Source organism: Rhinichthys klamathensis, unplaced genomic scaffold, assembly GCF_029890125.1.
Source record: "Rhinichthys klamathensis goyatoka isolate OS25496 unplaced genomic scaffold, OSU_Roscu_1.1 h1tg000157l_1, whole genome shotgun sequence".
NCBI lineage: Eukaryota > Metazoa > Chordata > Actinopteri > Cypriniformes > Leuciscidae > Rhinichthys > Rhinichthys klamathensis.
In genome coordinates, this window is record NW_026606692.1 from 4,734,617 (window position 1) to 4,753,832 (window position 19,216).

The 19,216-nt window shown below is 36.5% G+C and overlaps 1 protein-coding gene across 2 annotated transcripts; it reads left to right on the forward strand.

The window, feature by feature from the left end:
• The first annotated feature begins 2,919 nt into the window (after nucleotides 1–2,919).
• On the forward strand, nucleotides 2,920–13,193 carry lancl1 (LanC antibiotic synthetase component C-like 1 (bacterial)). 2 transcript variants are annotated; one of them, XM_056258711.1, is made up of 11 exons: nucleotides 2,920–3,249; nucleotides 4,317–4,414; nucleotides 4,624–4,741; nucleotides 6,019–6,226; nucleotides 7,906–8,053; nucleotides 8,823–8,969; nucleotides 9,068–9,247; nucleotides 11,570–11,746; nucleotides 12,187–12,259; nucleotides 12,656–12,734; nucleotides 12,825–13,193. In XM_056258711.1, exons 2-10 carry the CDS (start codon nucleotides 4,328–4,330, stop codon nucleotides 12,730–12,732), a joined length of 1,215 nt encoding a protein of 404 aa, XP_056114686.1. In that variant the 5' UTR covers nucleotides 2,920–3,249; nucleotides 4,317–4,327; the 3' UTR covers nucleotides 12,733–12,734; nucleotides 12,825–13,193. The 2 variants fall into 2 exon arrangements, with proteins under 2 accessions (XP_056114686.1, XP_056114687.1); XM_056258712.1 differs by having other exon boundaries at nucleotides 2,923–3,060.
• The last annotated feature ends 6,023 nt before the right edge of the window (nucleotides 13,194–19,216 follow it).

Sequence of the window (19,216 nt, forward strand, 5' to 3'; positions counted from 1 at the left end):
CATTTTGGTCCAAAAATAACAAAAACTACGACTTTATTCAGCATTGTATTGTCTTTCGGTTCTGTTGTCAAGCCGCGTTCAGTGACGCTGCTGACGTAAGACGCTGCTGACGTGTATCTGGTGCGCCCGAGCTTCGTTCACAGTCTGAGGGAGACGCACGCTGTAAACAAAACAATCTTCGCAAACATAAGGATTTCCACACAGAGGAAGACTTGCATTTTTTTGCCCAGCCATATTTATTTGAACCCGAATACACGGACGCACCAGATACACGTCAGCAGCGGCACTGATAGTCCAAACATATGTCATTTGTGCATTAATGGCTGTTATGTTAAATAAAAGGAACTAATTAAAGGGAGGCAAGTTATTTGACCTTTTAGAAGCGTTGTTGACTCATCTTCCCTCAGACACAATGCTTTCATGGCAAAACGCCCAAAAGATTGGTGAATCCGATGTTACAAAACCGATACCCGGTTATGGGAAAATGCTTAAATAATTCAAAATGATTATTGGTTGATCTCTATAATAATAGATGCATAAATACCACAGAGATTTTAAAATACATCAAAGGGCTTTTATTGTCAGCTCTATTCATGCATCTCCATCATTTGATGACCAAGTGATACAAGTATACAGAAAAATATTCCACACGTTATAGGTAGGGATGCACCGATGCATCGGCTGAACATCGGTAACGGCCGATATTTGCCTCGTTAACTGCCATCGGCCATCGGGAAATAAAAATGACATTCGCCGATGATTATTATGTGTCATGAACGCTGTGCTCAGGAGAAACTTTTTCCCTCTTTTTATTTGGGCGCGGGGAGATGCCGAGACGGAAGAGGGCGCCCGCGCACTCTCCGTCCTCAGTAACTTAGATTAAACAAAGAAGATGGCGGTCGTGCGGCAATATTTTACAGTCATTGGACATTTGAGAAGCAGGCACGAGGCGGTGTACGGCGATTACCTGCAAGCTGACCAACAACGGAAAAATGAAGCCGCCAAGAAAGCGCAAACCAAGAGAAAGCCAAACAGCTGCCTTCCGACAGCGCCAAAGCGAAACAAATAACAAACAAGGTGATGGAGTTCATCGCTTTAGATGACCAGCCTTTTATTGGAGAAATAACCACCTGCGTTTTCCAGAACTCGCACAAATGGCACGCAAATACCTTAGTGCGCCATGCACTAGCACAGAGAGTGAGCGGTTATTCAGCTCTGTGTCTCATGTCTTGGATGAAAAGAGAAATAGGCTTTGCTGTGACAAGGCAGAGATGCTTATCTTTGTAAAGAAAAACATGCATCTTATTAAGAAGTAGGCCAGAGATACAGCAGGTGACTTATGTCATTAATGATCAGAAGTGGAGGTACTGTTTTTGTTTTATAAGATGCCCCATGTTCCAGCCTGTGAGTTCTGAAACACTGTAATGTTTTATTCTGTATGAGAAATACACAAGGTGAAAGATAGCCCTATTTATGTTTGTATTTATGAATAACAATTTATTTATTTGAATAACATAATTTATTTATTTCACTTGTTTTTGCATTTACACTTGATGTTTTTTATTTTATTTATCAGAAAAATATTTTTTATTGGGCCATGAAAATAATCTCATTGAGTAAGTTTTTGTTTATCAGGCTAAAACCACTCAAATAATTTTGTTGGGCAATGTACTGAAACAATCTTTTCATTGATTAGAGTTAGCAGTCAAAGGTTTTTGAATGTTATTTTTCAGAAAAGAACTTGTCATAAATAAGGTTATAATGTCAACCAGAAAGGTCAACCAGAAAGGACATTAAAGGTTGTTTTTGTTTCAGAAATTGGTCTGATTGAATTTGTGCTCATTCTAGGATAGTGTGATCAAGAGCCGAAAGACTTGTATGTTTCCGTGGCATAAAAGAAGGAATAAATAACAAAAAGAAAAAACATCGGCATCGGCCATCGGCCAAGTTGTTATGTTAAACATCGGTATCGGTATCGGCCCAGAATTTCCCAATCGGTGCATCCCTAGTTATAGGCACTTCTTAAACTGAAAGATAATGCATGGTTCCTATGGGATAGTGATTTTTCAGGTCTGGAAAAGTCTAAAATTTATAATAATTTGATGAAAAATGAAACTATTTTTTCTTTTCAACTTAAGTTTCTTTCAAAACTGAGGATTTGTTTTGAGTGTGTTGCCTTATCTGAGACATTCAAACACTAACAATTGTTTGATCTATTAAATGACTTTTAAAAATCACGAAGAAGGTCAGGGTAATGTTGGATAACATGGAACATGCATATGCGCATGTCTTCTTGATGCATGCTGAACATCAGCCTATCAGATCAGAGCTCCATCGCCATGGCATGATCACAGTGATTCAGGATCCATCATATCATTCAGTCCCTCATGAATTATTTAAGTTATGATTAGACTCTGCAAGGATGTTAGAGCAAATCAGATAATACATATTCAAATTCATTTTATATTCTTCAAATAATTAAGCATATAAATGATTGTATACAAATGTCTACTTTACTATTATTTTTAATACCTTCTTGATTGAGAAGCGAGAAACTGTAGCTATATATATATATATATATATATATATATATATATATGCGCACATAATCGAATGTGGCATTCTAGTTTCAATGATTGATTATCTAGGTTGTTACTTTTACATATTTGCACTGAATTACAATAATAGAAGCAATGCTTCTTAAATTTCTTATTGAGGATCGCAGTTTAGGCTACATAACATTTTGAAAGTGTAACTTTGGCTTTACTACCTAATGCAATGAAAATCTCAAAATATAAATAAAAAGTTATTTCCTATATTTAATCTCACTTTGTGGCCTCAGCTAAATAGTGTAGTAAACCTCCTGAACACCAGATGGCTGCAGGGAGTCATATAAGCAGAGCTTCCTGTCTGTCCTGACTCGAGCAGCGCACGCATGCTCGGTTTCATCAGTTCGCGCTCATCAGTTCTCTCTGCACAGCACATCTCAGTTCACTATACTGTTGGAGTCACATATAGTGGTTTATTTCGAGTCGGAGTGATTGTTAGGCACGACCGAAAGTGAGTAACTTCAGTAACTTGTGAATCAGTGCTTACTCGAGACTCGAGCCGTTTTGAACGGTTCACTCCGATTTCGTGAACTAGTTCGACCAGTTCACTAAAAAGAACCGGTTCAAAAGAACCATTTGTTCAAGAACCGGACGTCGTTAGTGATCAGACGTGAAGAATTCTACAGCGCACTCATTCACGGTATGTTCGCTGTTATGGAAAAAACGTTGTTTTTGAAGTTATTTTGTTAGACCGCATTTGATTAACAAATGTATAACCTGCATATATATTTTTTCTGTGCTTTTGCTACTATTAGCCTCGTATCGCTCGAGAGTGAAGAAGGGTTCGTGTATTTCTAGACCTCAGTTTTATTTCATAAATAATTATTCACAAATAAATTATTGCAGTTTTATTAAGCGGATAATTAAGCAAAGATGGAATAATCTCCATCTTGCTATTGTGTAACGGGCCTGTGCGTATTCATGCGAAAGGCCTTGAAGCCTGTTTCACGCCGCACGCGTAAGCAGCACGTATTTCTTTTGGCCAATGTCACACTTCCGGGTTTTAACTTCCGGATTGGCCCACGCAGGATAAACTTTTTTTCCGTTAACAGCGATGGCTGAGCCGAACAAAAACCATTTCGGAAATCAATGTCTTTGTACGGTATCATGAAAATGTTTGACCTGTCTTGGTGATTTATCAGTAAGACTACAAAGCTCGAATTAAGAGCTAAATGTAGAATTAAATCGAAATGACTCCGCTTATAACTTGGTTATATTGGCGCGACTGTTCATTACCACACTTTATGTAAAAACAATGTTTTTCGCTACGTATTTGGGAAGTAATCGGCTGGCATCTCTCTTCTTGCTTCTCCGAATGTTTGATATCGTGGAAAGTCGGCTTTAGCTCATTTAAATTCACTGTAAACCACTGCTTCACGGGGCATATATTGCTTTTATAAAACGGTTTGTCCATAATAAAAAAAAAAATTTTTATTAAACACGCAGCAACAAAAAAACATCATATTGATAACAAATTGCATCTTCCTTCAAGCAATGTAGTTCTTCAGAAACAATTCAAAAGACGCAGTGGCGCAGTAATATTGATGTAATGAGGTCACGGTGTATGTTTTTATTTTATGCTGCCGTCGTAACGGTAGCTTCAAACACAGCTCAGCCAATCAGAATCAAGGACCAGAACTATCTGTTTTAGACAGTGCATCTATCCTCTATATCTATTGATGTTTTTAATCTGTGCTTTTTTCCCAGATCACTCCAAAATGTCTGAACCACGGGCCTTAAAGAATCCCTACCTAGATTACACTGGGCCTGGATGTGCACAAGACCTGTTTGACATGCAGGGAAATGTAAGTGATTCCAAAAAGCGGCACAGTACTACTGAATCTTACAAATACTATGGTAATCTTAAAAAGAATTGCTATACCGTAGTATATATGAATGTTAATCATTCATAGCCTTCCCTGAATTACAGTAATACACTGCTAAGCTTACCCTCTTGTCTTGCCTGTATTCATTATCATATCTGATTTATAAATCTTATTTTTCCTCTGTGCAGTTGACCCAGCATTTTGCTAGCTGTGTAAGCAGTAAGATTGGTGAGCTTATGGCAATCATGGAGAATGGACTGAAGACCGCTGACCCCAGAGACTGTACTGGCTACACTGGCTGGGCAGGTGAGAACACACTTGCAGATGTATTACAAAAAGAATTATTAATGCATGTTTAGTGAAATTGTATATGGTTTAATATCATTGGAATCAGCCTCTATAGATGGGGCTGCTTAAAGGGATAGTTCACCCCAAAAATGAAAATGCAGTCATTATTACCTCAACCACTTTAGACATTCAACAATATAGGGATGCACCAATATAAATATAATACTCCGCTCGTGTACTCAAACTCATTAAAATGCTTTGATACCAACATCCGATACCATGCAGTGTGTACAGTACAATGCTTTTGACAAAGAATCACTGACAACAGAGCCGAATGGATTTATCAGAGAAGGATGTCTGAAGTAAATGTATCGAATTAATAGAATGTGAAACAAATTAAATATTTCTGCCTATATAGCTGCTGTGCGTGAGCTAATAAGTTAAATATGCGGAGTGGATTGAGTGCTCCACGACACAGCTTGTCGATGTGCAAGCTTATCGAGTGCACATCCATTTTTCACACATCTCTGGAAAGTTTGTAGTTTGGTCGGATATGTCAATAACAAAGAAGGTAAAACGAGTAACTTATTACTAACGTTAACTGACTGTATAGAGAGAGAGAGTGTGCGGTCTTCTGTTGCATGCTCTTGATTGCTCACACTGCACACATACATGTATATTTATTCAAAATAAGTACCTTTTCGGACGCAGTTTGTCTGGGCCGCTGCAGTGACGCAATGACTTTATCAGTCAACGATTGGTTCTTTTATTCTGAAGGCGGAATTTCAACCATATTGCACTTTCTCCCATTCATAAGTAACACGAGTGCATCGTCTTTGTATATCTTAATCTTTGCTAGAAGTAGCTTTGCAAGTACACGTCAACTTATTCTACAAACCCTGTTGCAAAGTTGCTTATAAGTAGTAGAATGCATTTGTTTCTTCTGCTGAACACAAGGAAGGTATTTTGAAGAATGTTGGTAACTAAACAGTTTCAGTTCTAGTTAACTTCCATTGTTAGAACAAAAAATGCCAAATTCAAAATACCATCTTTTGTGTTCAGCAGAAGAAAAGTCATTCATGTTTGGAACGACATGAGGCTGAAAAAATTGACTATTTTTGGGTGGACTATCCCTTTAAGGCATGTGCTGGTATAACTTTGTCCAATATATTGAAATCTGATTGTATTATAGAATTTGTTTTAAATGCTTTATTGTAGTTCACTACTCTTGTTTATGGTTTTATATCATGAAACTACGTGGCCCGCATTGCTAAGTCCCCCTCCCCCAACTGCAGGCATTGCCCTGCTTTACCTGCATCTCCACAGTGTCTATGGAGATCCCTCTTACCTCCAGAGGGCCCTGGACTATGTCAACCACAGTCTGAGGAGTTTAACCCAGCGCTGGGTGACCTTCTTGTGCGGGGATGCAGGGCCGCTGGCTATAGCGGCGGTGGTCTATCATCGCCTCCAGAAACCCCATGAGGCTGAGGAGTGTGTGAACAGGTCTGACCCTGCTCTACCTCCATCTTTGTGTATGTGTTGGGTCGGTGACATTACTCTCCAAATTAGAATTACACATCTAAATAATCGCATTAAAAATGAATTATATACTATTTTTGTCTGCTTTTCAAAAATGTATGAAAAATGTAATTCTTAGTATTTCTGAATTTAAATTTATTTTGATAGTTTTTGTGTATTCAACTAAATAATCAGTTGGCTTAAAGAACTGAATTTCTTAAAAAAGGAAAAGATTAGCAGAGGCACTTTAGCCAACTCAATCGTTAGAGGATTTCTCTCGGACATCCTTTGTCACTGACCCATGTAAACTTGATATTTAAATAAATTAGTAGAGTTAAATATAATTTACTTTAGTATATTGTCTAGTATATATATGATATATTGAAGGAATAACTATCAAAATGTATTGTTTGTTGTCTGCTGTCCACATTGAGTCTTAATGTATTGTGTTGTATGTAGGGCTGGGCGGTATATTGAGTTTGTACGATATTCCATATCGTTTAAAAAAATATATATCGATATGAGGAAATACCGTTTATATCGAGACAGTAGTTTGATACGAGCACATCTGAAAAATAGCCGAGGATGCAGTGTGAGCTGCTGCAGTGACAGTACATAGTACAATTTGTCCTAAACATGACACAAACTTATATTAAGGTGTTCAAAATAACTGGTAAGATATAGTTGACTAGTTTAGAGCAGCTTGCTCTGACAGATACTGATAAATACTTGTGCTGTTTAATGCATTTGAGATGTAGTGCTTTCCTCAGTGCTTAACTTACATTTCACAGGTATATTCTCCATCTGTAAATGTTAAAACAAATATGTCCATTTCACTGTCGGGAGAGGACGAGCTTCTGCAAGTGAATCTCCGCTTAAATTCAAGCTTCCGTGAACGAGCCCCAAATTGCCGGAGCCCAATAGAATAGTAGCGCAATAATTCTGACTAAAATACATATTGCACATTTATTGTCTATTGCAAATATTTTAGCAATATGTAGAATTTTAAACGTACAAGTATATTTTTTTATGAAAGTGACCATTATAATGGGATAATCAAATGCATGCTAATATAATTAGTTTGCGCTTTTTTTTTCTTCTAATTTTTAGTTTAGCCTTTTAGTCAATTTAAAAACAAAAGCATTATTTTTGTTTTTAGATTGTAATGTTACAATGTAATGTGATTTTAACCACATTTTTGCACATAATATATTGTATAGCCTACCTTACATTCACTATATTTGTTTCAATATCAACATTGTTTGTAGGATATCATTGGGCAGGATGTGAAATAACATTTTTTTTTAAATAAATACAGATTTTCTTATCCAAATAGAAAAACGTAGAAAGTACCGAGATGTATATCGCCATTTATCCAATAAATAACGAGATATGATTTTTTTGGCCATATCGCCCAGCCTTAGTTGTATGCTTTGGATTGTTGGCTTGTTTATAGCTTAATACTACTTTAATATAATTGCCCTGGGATAACTCCCAAGAGCTTGTGTTCATTAAAAATCTCATACTAGGATTCCAGGATGAGGGTGAAATGTGGAGGATTTTTTTGGTCTATAGGGCAGCTCAGCTCTTTTTGTGTCCTGTGTCTTGACAGGGTTTCATTCCCAGAGGATCTTATTGTGATCTATTTGCTCGAATGTTTCCAGGCTGCTGCAGTTGTACCAGTCTGTAGTGCAGGGGAAGGGCAGTCTTCCTGATGAGCTGCTTTATGGGAGAATGGGCTACCTTTACTCCCTTATGTTCATTAACCAGCAATTTCAGCAGGAGAAGATCCCCATTCAATACATTCAACAGGTCAGTCACATTTATTTGGGCTCAAACCTGAACAAAAGCGCATGAAATCATATTTTAACACAGGATGCATGGCTAATATGAGTTATGCATGAAAGAAAACGAGTTATACTCAACATGACCAAAATGTACCATTTTTATTGCATCAATAAATGCCTCTGGTCTTATTGAGAAAAGTCATAGTTTTAAGTAAAATGTAATGCATTTCTCAGTCTATACAATTACTTCATTGATTGACTTTTGTCATCTGTTGATGTAACCATGAACATGCAGGCAGTGAAAAATAATATATCAAAAATGTCTGTTCATATTCAATATCAAAAGTTGATTTGCAGCCTAACATTCATAATCCAATCAAACCCGAATGGATAAAACCACGCCTACATGATTTCTTGTTTAAAGGATATAGTGTTCAATGGCTGGTAATAAATGTAGAAAGTAGGGCAGATGACCAGTGTATACATGTCTGTTCAAATGTTTGGATTCAGTAATATTTTTGATATAAATAATCTTTCTATAATGTAATGATTCTGAAATTCAGCTTTGCGTCACAGGAATAAATTACTTTATTGCTTTTGAATTTTATTTTGAAAAAAATATTGTAAAATACAATTAAGTCTTGCTATATATTTTGGAACTGAAAATTAACATTCAACTTGTGAATGGCTGACAATCTCAAAATATTTTCAGGTTAACAAGACTCAATATTAAAACAGAAAAATGTTGTGAAAGTGTGTATGTTGTCTTGAACATGCGTGTGCATTTATTTCAGATCTGTGATGCTGTAATGGCTTCAGGGCAGACCCAGTCTCAGAGGAACAAGATCCAGGAACAAAGCCCTCTAATGTATGAGTGGTATCAGGAGGAGTATGTGGGTGCCGCCCATGGCCTGTCAGGGATCTACTACTACCTGATGCAGGTTAGCACACTCACAATACAATTGGCAACAACCAATTGTTGGGGGAAAAAACTATAATTTTGGTCATTCAAACAAACTAATTGTCTCCCTCTCTTTAGCCTGGGTTTGTTGCAGAGGACAGGCTTTCGTATCTAGTCAAACCCAGTGTGAACTATGTGTGTCAGCTGAAGTTTCAATCAGGCAATTACCCACCATGTGTCGGTGATTCTCGGGATCTTCTGGTGCACTGGTGTCACGGCTCTCCAGGAGTTATCTACATGTTGATACAGGCTTTTAAGGTACAGATCTCCACGTCAGTGAATTATTTTGAAGTTTTAAGTCATCTGTAGTTTCAAACTGTCAATCTTTAAAAGTGCAGAATTATATGTGTGTTCACGATGTGTGTGTGTGTATATATGAAGACCTCAGATGCCAAAACCTCCAAGTCCGTCTACCTAGGGATGGGTATGGAGTTCGATACTTTTAGCACCGACCGAATTGCCCGTTACCATCGAGTATTAGGGCTGGGATGATACATCTCCCGATTCGATACTATCACGATACTTGGGTGCCGATGCAATGTGGTTTTTAATTATTTATTTTTTTAAGAATTGCGATTCGATATTGCAATTGTTTTTAACACTAGACCATTGGGAAAAGTTAAATCATACACTTATACAGACTGTACATGATGTATAAGATGAGTCCTATTTACAAAAAAAAATCATCACATCTTTCTTACTTTTTTTATTTCAGAAGCATCATACAATAGGCCTACTACATTCTCTTAAATAAATGATTCAATAACACATACATTTTGTCACTTGTCGCCACTTAGTGGCGAAACAATGTAATCGATAAATGCGTTATTTTAAGCACCAAGTTTCTATCAAAAGCTGATTTTGATTGCTATGGTAGACATCATTGTTCATATATGAACTTTAAACTTTTATCCAAGTACTTCTATGATAATTTTAACTATTGCATCACAGAAATAATGATACTATGAGGTTGAAAAGAGCAGCTGTTTCATGACAACTCTCTCTGGGTCAGCAGCAACACAGCGTTGAATGTTGCGATATTTTTTCAAAGTTTAATAGAAAGACAAATTGAAAGATCGCGTGGGTGTTTGATTCGAGATCAGTCTTTTAAAAATGAATCGTGCAGCTCTATTGTCTTATCTCAGCATATGCGCGAGGGCTTTTCAGTGCTTTCAGTCTCGCGTCTCTTCCACGCGTCCACTTGGGATATTACTTCGCTCAACACTCATAGATAACTGCACATTTCATCCTCTTATGGAATGAAAGTGGCTAACTTCTGTCAACCTCATCTACAAGCAAGGACAAAAATAAAGCAATTGAATTTGAATTAATATCGATTCTGGATTTTAAAAAAATTATTTTAGAATTGTAAAAGAAAAAAACTAAAATCGCGATAGTTAGGTGAATCTTTTTTTTTTCTCCCAGCCCTATCGAGTATCAAAAAATGTCTTGTCGTTCGGTACCAAATTTCGATACCTAAGGGGTTAATCTCATCAAGATCAGTGAGTTAATAAGCATGCAGCATGATTGGCTGCGGCGAGGCATCAAGGAAAAACACTAGTTTACGCCGGTTACGCCCAGAGACGTGGCTCACATGTGAGGCTGTAGTGTGTAACCATCCCAACCCCTATAGATGAAAAGATGTGGAAAAGATCAGAAGTGGCTACATTTCCCCAGGCTCGATGCCAACAGCGCGCAATGCCCTAAAATTTGCATAGAAAAAAGCTTCGTTCAGGAACCGGAATCGATACCAATCCCTACGTCTGACATTTTTTCGTTGAAATTAGCATTTTTATCAGTCAGTTATGGAAATGCCTTATTTTCAAAAATGTCACTTTAGTCAATTCTTTTGTATTTTACAGATTAGTTGCTTTTTCAAATGCTCGTTATAAGTTCAGATGGAGCGGCGTTTACAGAGCCGTACATCAATGACGAGCTGCGCGTAAAAGATAATCGCAGCCTTTGCGATTTCAAAATCGCGATAAGCCATCTCGATTTAAGTGCGATTACATGTAAATTTCGATTAATCGTGCAGCCCTAGATTTGGTTGTCTTTTCCTGCAAAACCAGTCCATGTGTGCTTTTTTTTGTTTTGAAAAAACAAAAAAAAACAAGTCCTTCGTTTCGCTTTATCATGGATTGAATAGAGCTTTTCTTTAATGTAGGTTATGTCCTATTCTGTCACAGTTACATCAGCACAGGAAACACTGTTGTGTTCACAAGCTACTCGTGAAATCCTGTCATTGCCACTGTAATGCTTTTCTTAAACCTTAGAAAGGGCAGAATTATGAAGTTGACAATGTTTCCTTTCACTAGTGAGTGAAAAGTGAGTTTTCTTTATTTTTGAGTTCAGCATAAGCCCTAGTTTTTAACTGTTTGTATTACAGTGCCATCAAGTGTGAGTAAACCACATTACACAGAAGCCTCTAAGTATTTGGACTCGGAAGAATTTGAGATTTTAGAGATTTATTTAAGATCATACTTGTGAATAATTTTCTGCCGAATGCATTGTTTGGAAACGCATGGAAGCGTCATATTGGTGTCCAGAACAGAAGTCTGTATAAGCCGTGTCCCTCCTCAGGTGTTTGGTGTGAGGCAGTATTTGGAGGACGCTCTGCAGTGTGGAGAGGTGATCTGGCAGAGGGGTTTGGTGAAGAAGGGCTACGGTCTCTGTCACGGAGCTGCTGGAAACGCGTATGGCTTCTTGGCCCTTTACAAGGTCACGCAGGATCTCAAACACCTCTACAGAGCCTGCATGGTGAGTCTGACCCCTCTCAAGCTTAGAATGTGTCATGTTAGTTGTCTTGAACTTTTCTAATAAAAGTTTTTTAAAAAGTCAGTTTATTTTAAAAGCCTTTCAAGCAATACATTTTCATGAAGTACTCATTTATGAAATAGGAAATTATATTTTTGATTCACGAGACCTTGACTAGCATTATAAGTGAACTCCAGGGAAAGCTACAATATTTTTTTTAAAGCGCAAATCCCTATATGAAGCAAGACTTTTCTTCACATGTGAAGTCAGTCACATTTTTTCAGTAAGTACTTCAGTAAAATAACTTTGTCATGGAGTTAATTCATAAGCATATGCTTAAGCATATTCTGCGATGATAAATCATTGTGCTGTCTGGAGGGGACCTGTCATTGGCTGTTGTGTGTACAGAGGCATGATGGGATTTGATGTCTTCTCATCTGCAGTTCGGAGACTGGTGCATGAATTATGGAAGACATGGCTGCCGGACTCCAGATACACCATTCTCATTGTTTGAAGGTAGAGTAAACATTATACATGTATATTTACATTAACGTTCAAAAGTTTGGGGTCGGTAAGGTCGTTGTTTTTTTTAGGTCTCTTATGCTCACCAAGGTTGCATTAATAAAAACAGCAATATTGCAAAATATTTGTGTGTATATATTTATTATATTCAGGATTGTTTGATAAAAAAAAATAAAAATCAACAGCATTTATTTAAATACTGACCCCAAATGTTAAATGATTTTTTAAAATCATATCTTTATATTTATGAGAAGTGAGGTTTTTATGTTTGTGTATGTTTTGTGTTTGTGAATGTTTTGTTCAAATTCTGAATAGTGAGGATGACAAACATTTTATTTTACACTGGTTTAATTAATAACTAAACACTATTTATCATATTGTCTCATGAAGGAATGGCAGGAACAATTTATTTCCTGGTTGACTTGCTGCAGCCAACTAAAGCCAAGTTCCCTGCTTTTGAGTTGTAAAGGTAACTACACCTCTGATTTGAAACATTCGACTATCCAGGCATTCATTATGCAAATGAAACCCTTGCTAACTTCAAAGTGCCTCTTTCCAGACTGTTCCGGATCACTGAGGTTTTTTCGCTTGAGCTTCCTAGAGCTGGAAGAACGCATCCTCTGATGGTGGAATAGTACTGTCTCACTCTGCTTGTGCGTCTGCATGCTTTGGATGGAATCTAGGCTTTATAGATGAGGGTTCTTTGGAACTATAATGGGAAGCTTTTTAAATATGCTTAACAGATTGAACTTATTTTGTTTTTGTGAATTTTTGATGTTATGGGTATATGTTTGTTAGTATTATTTGTATTACTAAGACTCATTGAAAATGACTTATTTTGATGTGTTTGTTAGAATATATATCGATATGACAGCAAGGTAAAGTTTAACATCTCTTTAAATTTGTGAACTAATTGCACAAAAATGACTGCTTCAAGATAACACTAAAATACAGTGTCAATATGCTTTCAGTTAGCTTAAAGGAATAGTTAACCCAAAAATGTAAATACTGTTATTTACTCGCTCTCAAGCCATCCTAGGTGTATATGACTTTCTTCATTCAGCCAAACACAAACCGAATTATATTAAAAAAAAAATCCTGGCTTTTCCCAGTTTTGTAATGCCATTGAATAGTGCCTGAGTTTAAGCTCCAAAAAGCACATACATCATAAAAGTAATCCCAACATGTGACGTTGCACCTCTTCTCTTATATCGTAATCTTAATTTTTATACTTCTAATTCGTGACTTCTCTGCGCTTCTGCTTTCATCAATTCTCTCCTACGCTTATGCTACGCCTATATCATATGTCAGGTCAAAGGTCACTCTTCCGCCGAAACTCAACTCTCGCGTGTATGGCCGGAAGCCATGAATTATAGTTTATAAAGTTTTAAATATGGATCTTTTTCTTAAAAAATCCGTCACTTCGCTTCAGAAGTCATTTATTACCTCCCTGGAGCCATATGGATTGCTTTGATGATGGATGGATGAGCTTCAAAAACTCAGGCACTATTCACTCATTATAAAGCTTGGAAGAGCCAGGGTATTTTTTAATATAAGTCTGATTGTGTTTGGCTGAAAGAGGAAATGCATACACACCTAGGATGGCTTGAGAGTGAGTTAATCATGGGATCATTAAAAATTGAGTGAACTATTCCTTCAATGCTTTGCTTTCTGTATTAGTAATGTCTTTTTTATTTCTTGATAATACTAGTAGTGATATCAGAGGATGTGCTGCAAAAATGATTTTTTTTTTTTTTTTTTTAATGGTGGAACAATCTGTTAATATTTTCATCTGCACAGCAATAAAAATAAGAAAAAGAGTATTTTTATCTTTGTTGTCATTCTCGCATCACATTAAAGGTGCGGTAATAGCGATTTCTGAGAAACGCTGTTGAAAGTGGATCGGACCGAGCTGCAGAACTCACTTGTAGCCAATCAGCAGTAGGGGGCGTGTCCACTCATGATGGGGGAGGAGAGAGGGATATTTGAAGAAAGACAAAAGAGAGCTGGCTGTGAACATTACAATAGAGAAAAGGTCAGGGGAGTATTGCTGGAAAAAGAAGGGTTAGGATCAGGCTAGCTTTAGGACCCTTGGTAATATTAGAAAGGCTTTCCAGCGCTGGCGAGACCGAAGCGGGAAGGCCTGAAAACAGACGTCGATGTTTCCGCTAGGGATGTACACGAATTTTCTAATATTCGATCTGTAATTATTATTGGAAAAATAAAATACTATTCGAATTTTACTACGTTGCTTTGCTGGCCGTAAATGCAGTGAATCCATGATAAATCCCAAGCACTAACTCGCATTTATAATTAAATGCACTGGGTGGCGCTGTGGAGTGTTAACAAGTTGTGTGTATTTGATCACATAATGTTGTCGTCTGCCTCGCGAAGTTTGGAATTACTTGAAAATGATCTTACTAAATGGAATTAGTTTTGATCAAATTAATTAATTAATCTGAGTTATAATATCAACACAATGAGAAATCACATGAAATCCAAACAGTCGAATGAGGAAAGACTGCTGTCCAGTGTCCAACACTGCATTCACGACTGCAGGTAAGCGCAGCTGGACCCCGCGTGATCCGAAATGATAACTTATCTTATAGCAAAATGATTGAGACATATACTTCCTTTAGGTTTCATTGAGGGAGACCGGTTTAAGAACAGAAAATGCAAAGTGCTGTTAGAAACTTAGAACACCGTTATCTTTGTGTCTCTGAAGCGTCTGTCAGCGAAGCGCCTTTTCTCACTCGAGCATAAATTGCTGGCGGCGCCCCTGCATGTGGATATTGTTTTTCTCAATAAAAACGTGAAACAATATAAACACGATAATCATATGCTGACTCGAGTGTGTGTGTACGTGCTGTACGATATCTGGCGCAATCTGCTTTATTAGGCTTTTTTTTTTTTCGTTCGCGCTGCTTAAGCATGCTTTTATTAATGCTTTTGTTTTTTATATTTTTTGTTTACACATAGGCCTACTGTTTAATGTTTTCAACTAAAAGAAAACTTTAACATATTGTAAGCTTGTTGTGTATATTGCCTAATTGTAAGCTTGTTCAGAAATGGTGACAAAAACGTGAAAAAAAAAATTAACTTAAAAAATAACGTCTTTTTCGTTAAACGTCATTTAAATAAACGAATATTCGAATGCAATATTTTTGAAAAATGCCCATCCCTAGTTTCCGCTCCATATGTGAGTAACATTAGTTTTGCTATGCTTTACAAAACAAAGATATGCTGCTGTTGTAGTTACAGGACAGTTTTGAGTGTCACTGAAGATAAAGAGACATCCACTCTTGCATTGTGTGTTTGTGCATTTTGGGGGCAAACCAATGAAGGGAGGGGTATTTTTCTTTAAGCTGATTTCAAATATCAACAGTGTCCAGAAATCGCTTACTGCACCTTTAACAATGTCAAGGCTTCTAGAAGTGAATGACACAACCATTTGTCTCCACTGGATGGAGCTATACAACTCTGCAAGTTAATGATTTAGTACAAATCTTTTGAAAGTCTGTTTTTTTTGTGTGTTTTTTTTTATCTGTACTTCCTTTATCCATGGGTGCCTTATTTTATTTCAAACCAGTCAATGAAAGAAAATTCAATTCACTGACCAATATATAGACTAACACGATTCAGTTCTCAATCCAGAGGTCTTTGTGTATTCACCAACATGACTTTTTTTTTGTGTGTGTGTGGGTTTGCAAATTAAGCAGTTCGATCAGTGGGTAGCAACTTAAAATTTTCACTCTTTTAAAATTCCAGAAGTGTAACCTCAGGTCTTGATTCTGGGAGACATTTGTATACCATTTGTATAAATGTTATATACCAGTATATAACATTTATATACTCAGCCTCACTAATCAAAGTAATGACATATTCATAATGTCATATGTTTCACGTTTTAAGTATTAACGGATGCTGTACACCAAGGAAATTAAGTATTAAATCAATCAGTGCTTTGTTTTTAAAAATATTAACACTTAAGATGACAAGCTTTTCATAAACTGGCTTTGTTGCAGTTTTGTTTAATGTATGTCATTCAAATGTTTGGAGTCAGTAAGGTTTTTTGTTGGGTTTTTTTTAAGGAAATTAATACTTTCATTCTGCAAGGATGCATTAAATTGACAACAGTAAAGCAAGAATAGCAAGAAATGTTTCTTGAGCAGCAAATCAGCATATTAGAATGATTTCTGAAGGATCATGTGACTGAAGACTGGAGTAATGATGCTAAAAATTCAGCTTTGGTCAGGAATAAATTACATTTTATATATTTTTATATATATATATATATATATATAATTCACATAATTACTGTTTTTATTAAATCCTATTTTTGATCAAATAAATGCAGGTGAAACTACTTTTTAATTCATTCTAAGTCACACGCAAAGGAAGAGAGTCGAGAAGGAATTAAATTATTCCCAAATGGTTTAATATATAAATGGTGTAATTACAAAAAAAAAAATCAAAATGCAATCAAAATCAGATTGCATAAATCAAAACAAGCTTTTTCACTAGCGCTCTCAGTCTTCTGGACCCCTCTATGTATTTCACATATAAAGATCAGTGAGTTGACGGGTCATTTTCTCTCACTTGAAACCCTCTGGCAAATCCAAATAAGGCTCATACTTTCTCAAGGGCTGATGGACAATGCTTGGCCCATACGACAGCTTTTTTTAAACGCTGGACTCCTCAGTGTTCCTTCCAGCTGATCCGAGGTCAGTCTTGCTCTATGTGGAGTGTAATTGCACCTGCAATCCCAGAGATTTGAGGAACTGAACCCGTGTCAGAACAGAGCCGCGTAACCTGAGCGGCAGCTTTGCTCGCTTAGTTGGGCATGGGGGTGTAAGGGGCTGAGACGTGTCAACCACCCTTGAGGTGCGACCGTCCCTCTCAGAGAAACTCTACACCCCCTAAAAGAATGGCTAAATATAGAGCTCATCTGCCCAGGGGCGAGGTCTGCAGATCCATGGCTTCTGCAGCGTTCAGAGAGAAGCTTCGATGTCTCAGGGCGGGAATGGAATGTCTCTTGCATTGTAGAAACTAAAATCTAATTGACTTGAGCATGAAACAGCAGAGATCAAATGATATTTGGCAAAGCCCTGCTGTGCCACCGCAGACCCCCTTTTGGAGACCCCAGGCGTAGATTAAAGTTTTGTATTTCTCTTAAACTTTTATTTTCAGTGTAGTATTTCCAAAAAGGTGATATTGGGACCTGGAAATGCATATTAATGATTTACCTTTGGAAAAAAAACAAAGGCAGGCTCATCGATTCACGGGGAAAAAAAAGAAGAAAAAAAACCCTCTGGTCAAAACCCTTTGGTTTGAAAACAAATAAATATATTTTATCCCTCATGTTGATTAAACTCGTGGATAATGAGTTATTTTGCAGAACGTCCAAGCTTTAAGCTCCAAACAGAACAAAAAGTATCACAAATGTAGTTCTGAAGTACTGTGGTACACAACACTCGAGTTATTGTAAAGTGTGTGACATCAGAGCATAAACTCATATCACATGAGAATGAAATGTAGTATATAAAACTCTTAAAGGGATAGTTCACCCAAAAATGAAAAATCTGTCATCATTTACTCACCCTTATGTTTGTTCCAAACATGTATGAGTTTCTATGTTGAACACAAAAGAAGATATTTTGAAGAATGTTGGTAACCAGACGGTAGCCATCGACTTCCATACAATATGTTTTCCTATATGGAAGTCAATGGCTATCAACGGTCTAGTTACCAACATTCTTCAAAATATCTTCTTTTGTGTTCAACAGAAGAAAGAAACTCATGCAGGTTTGGAACAAACATAAGGGTGAGTAAATGATGACAGAATTTTTTTTTTTTTTTTTTGGAGAACTATCCCTTTTAATAAAAAAGCAATGACATTACCATAAGAAAGCCAGAACACCCTAATGATTGAGCTTCTAAATGTATGACGTGTTTTAGCTATTTGATGTTTTAACCCTTGTGTTATGTTGCGGGTCAATGACCCGTTTCGATTTTCTAGTTGTTGGAAATACTGGTTAACCGTTGTTTTTTTTCTTGATATTTTGAGACTTTTTCTCATTTATCATGATGAACATGCATGCAAAGTATGTTTTGACATATACAAGCAAAATTACTATTACGTTCGTGATGTTTGCGGGTCAATTTGACCCTCATGGGCAGCCATTCGAGCAACTGTACAGACACAAAATAAAAACATGTATTTTCTGCATGTAAGGGCACTTCAACTCCAGTTCTAACGTGCAAGTGTATCTAAAAGTGCTCTAACCCTAACCAAACACACTTGAAAAAGCTAAAATCACAGTGTTTAGAATTATTTGCAAATTACAGATGAAAATCTTTGTCAGATACAGATAATAAGCTCTCATTTCAATATTCAAGATATCTAAAATACCTAGCTTTTGACCAAAACTTTTATGTAGGATTTTCAAAGGCAGCTTCACAGAGCCAAAAAATAAATAAATAGCATTTATTTGATGTATGATTTTGTTATGTTTGGTTTCTCACTTCCCTGTGAGTGAATAATGAAACTAGGGAACTAGGTCTTAGGAAACTAGGGAAAGTTAACTTAGGAAAATTAAAAAATTTCATTATACAGCAAAATGTTATTGTTCAGTTACGATGTTCAAAGCATAAAAAGTAAAAAAGTAAAAAAAAAATGTATATGCAAAAAAAAGTCAGTATACTGTTTAGTTTCCAATTTGGTCAAAAATTGTTTTAAAAAATGGTTTAAAAACATTTTTATAAATCATATTTTTAGATATAATGTTTTTGTAATGTTTGACAAATGTTGATATTAAAAGTTTACAGTTTGTATCTAAATCTTTGTTGTTTTTCATAGTGTGATTTTTGAGGAATTGTATTGAATCCAATTAGTGTCAATTTGACCCGCTCCATAAAGGGTGTACACAGAATTCGAACAGTGCACAAGGG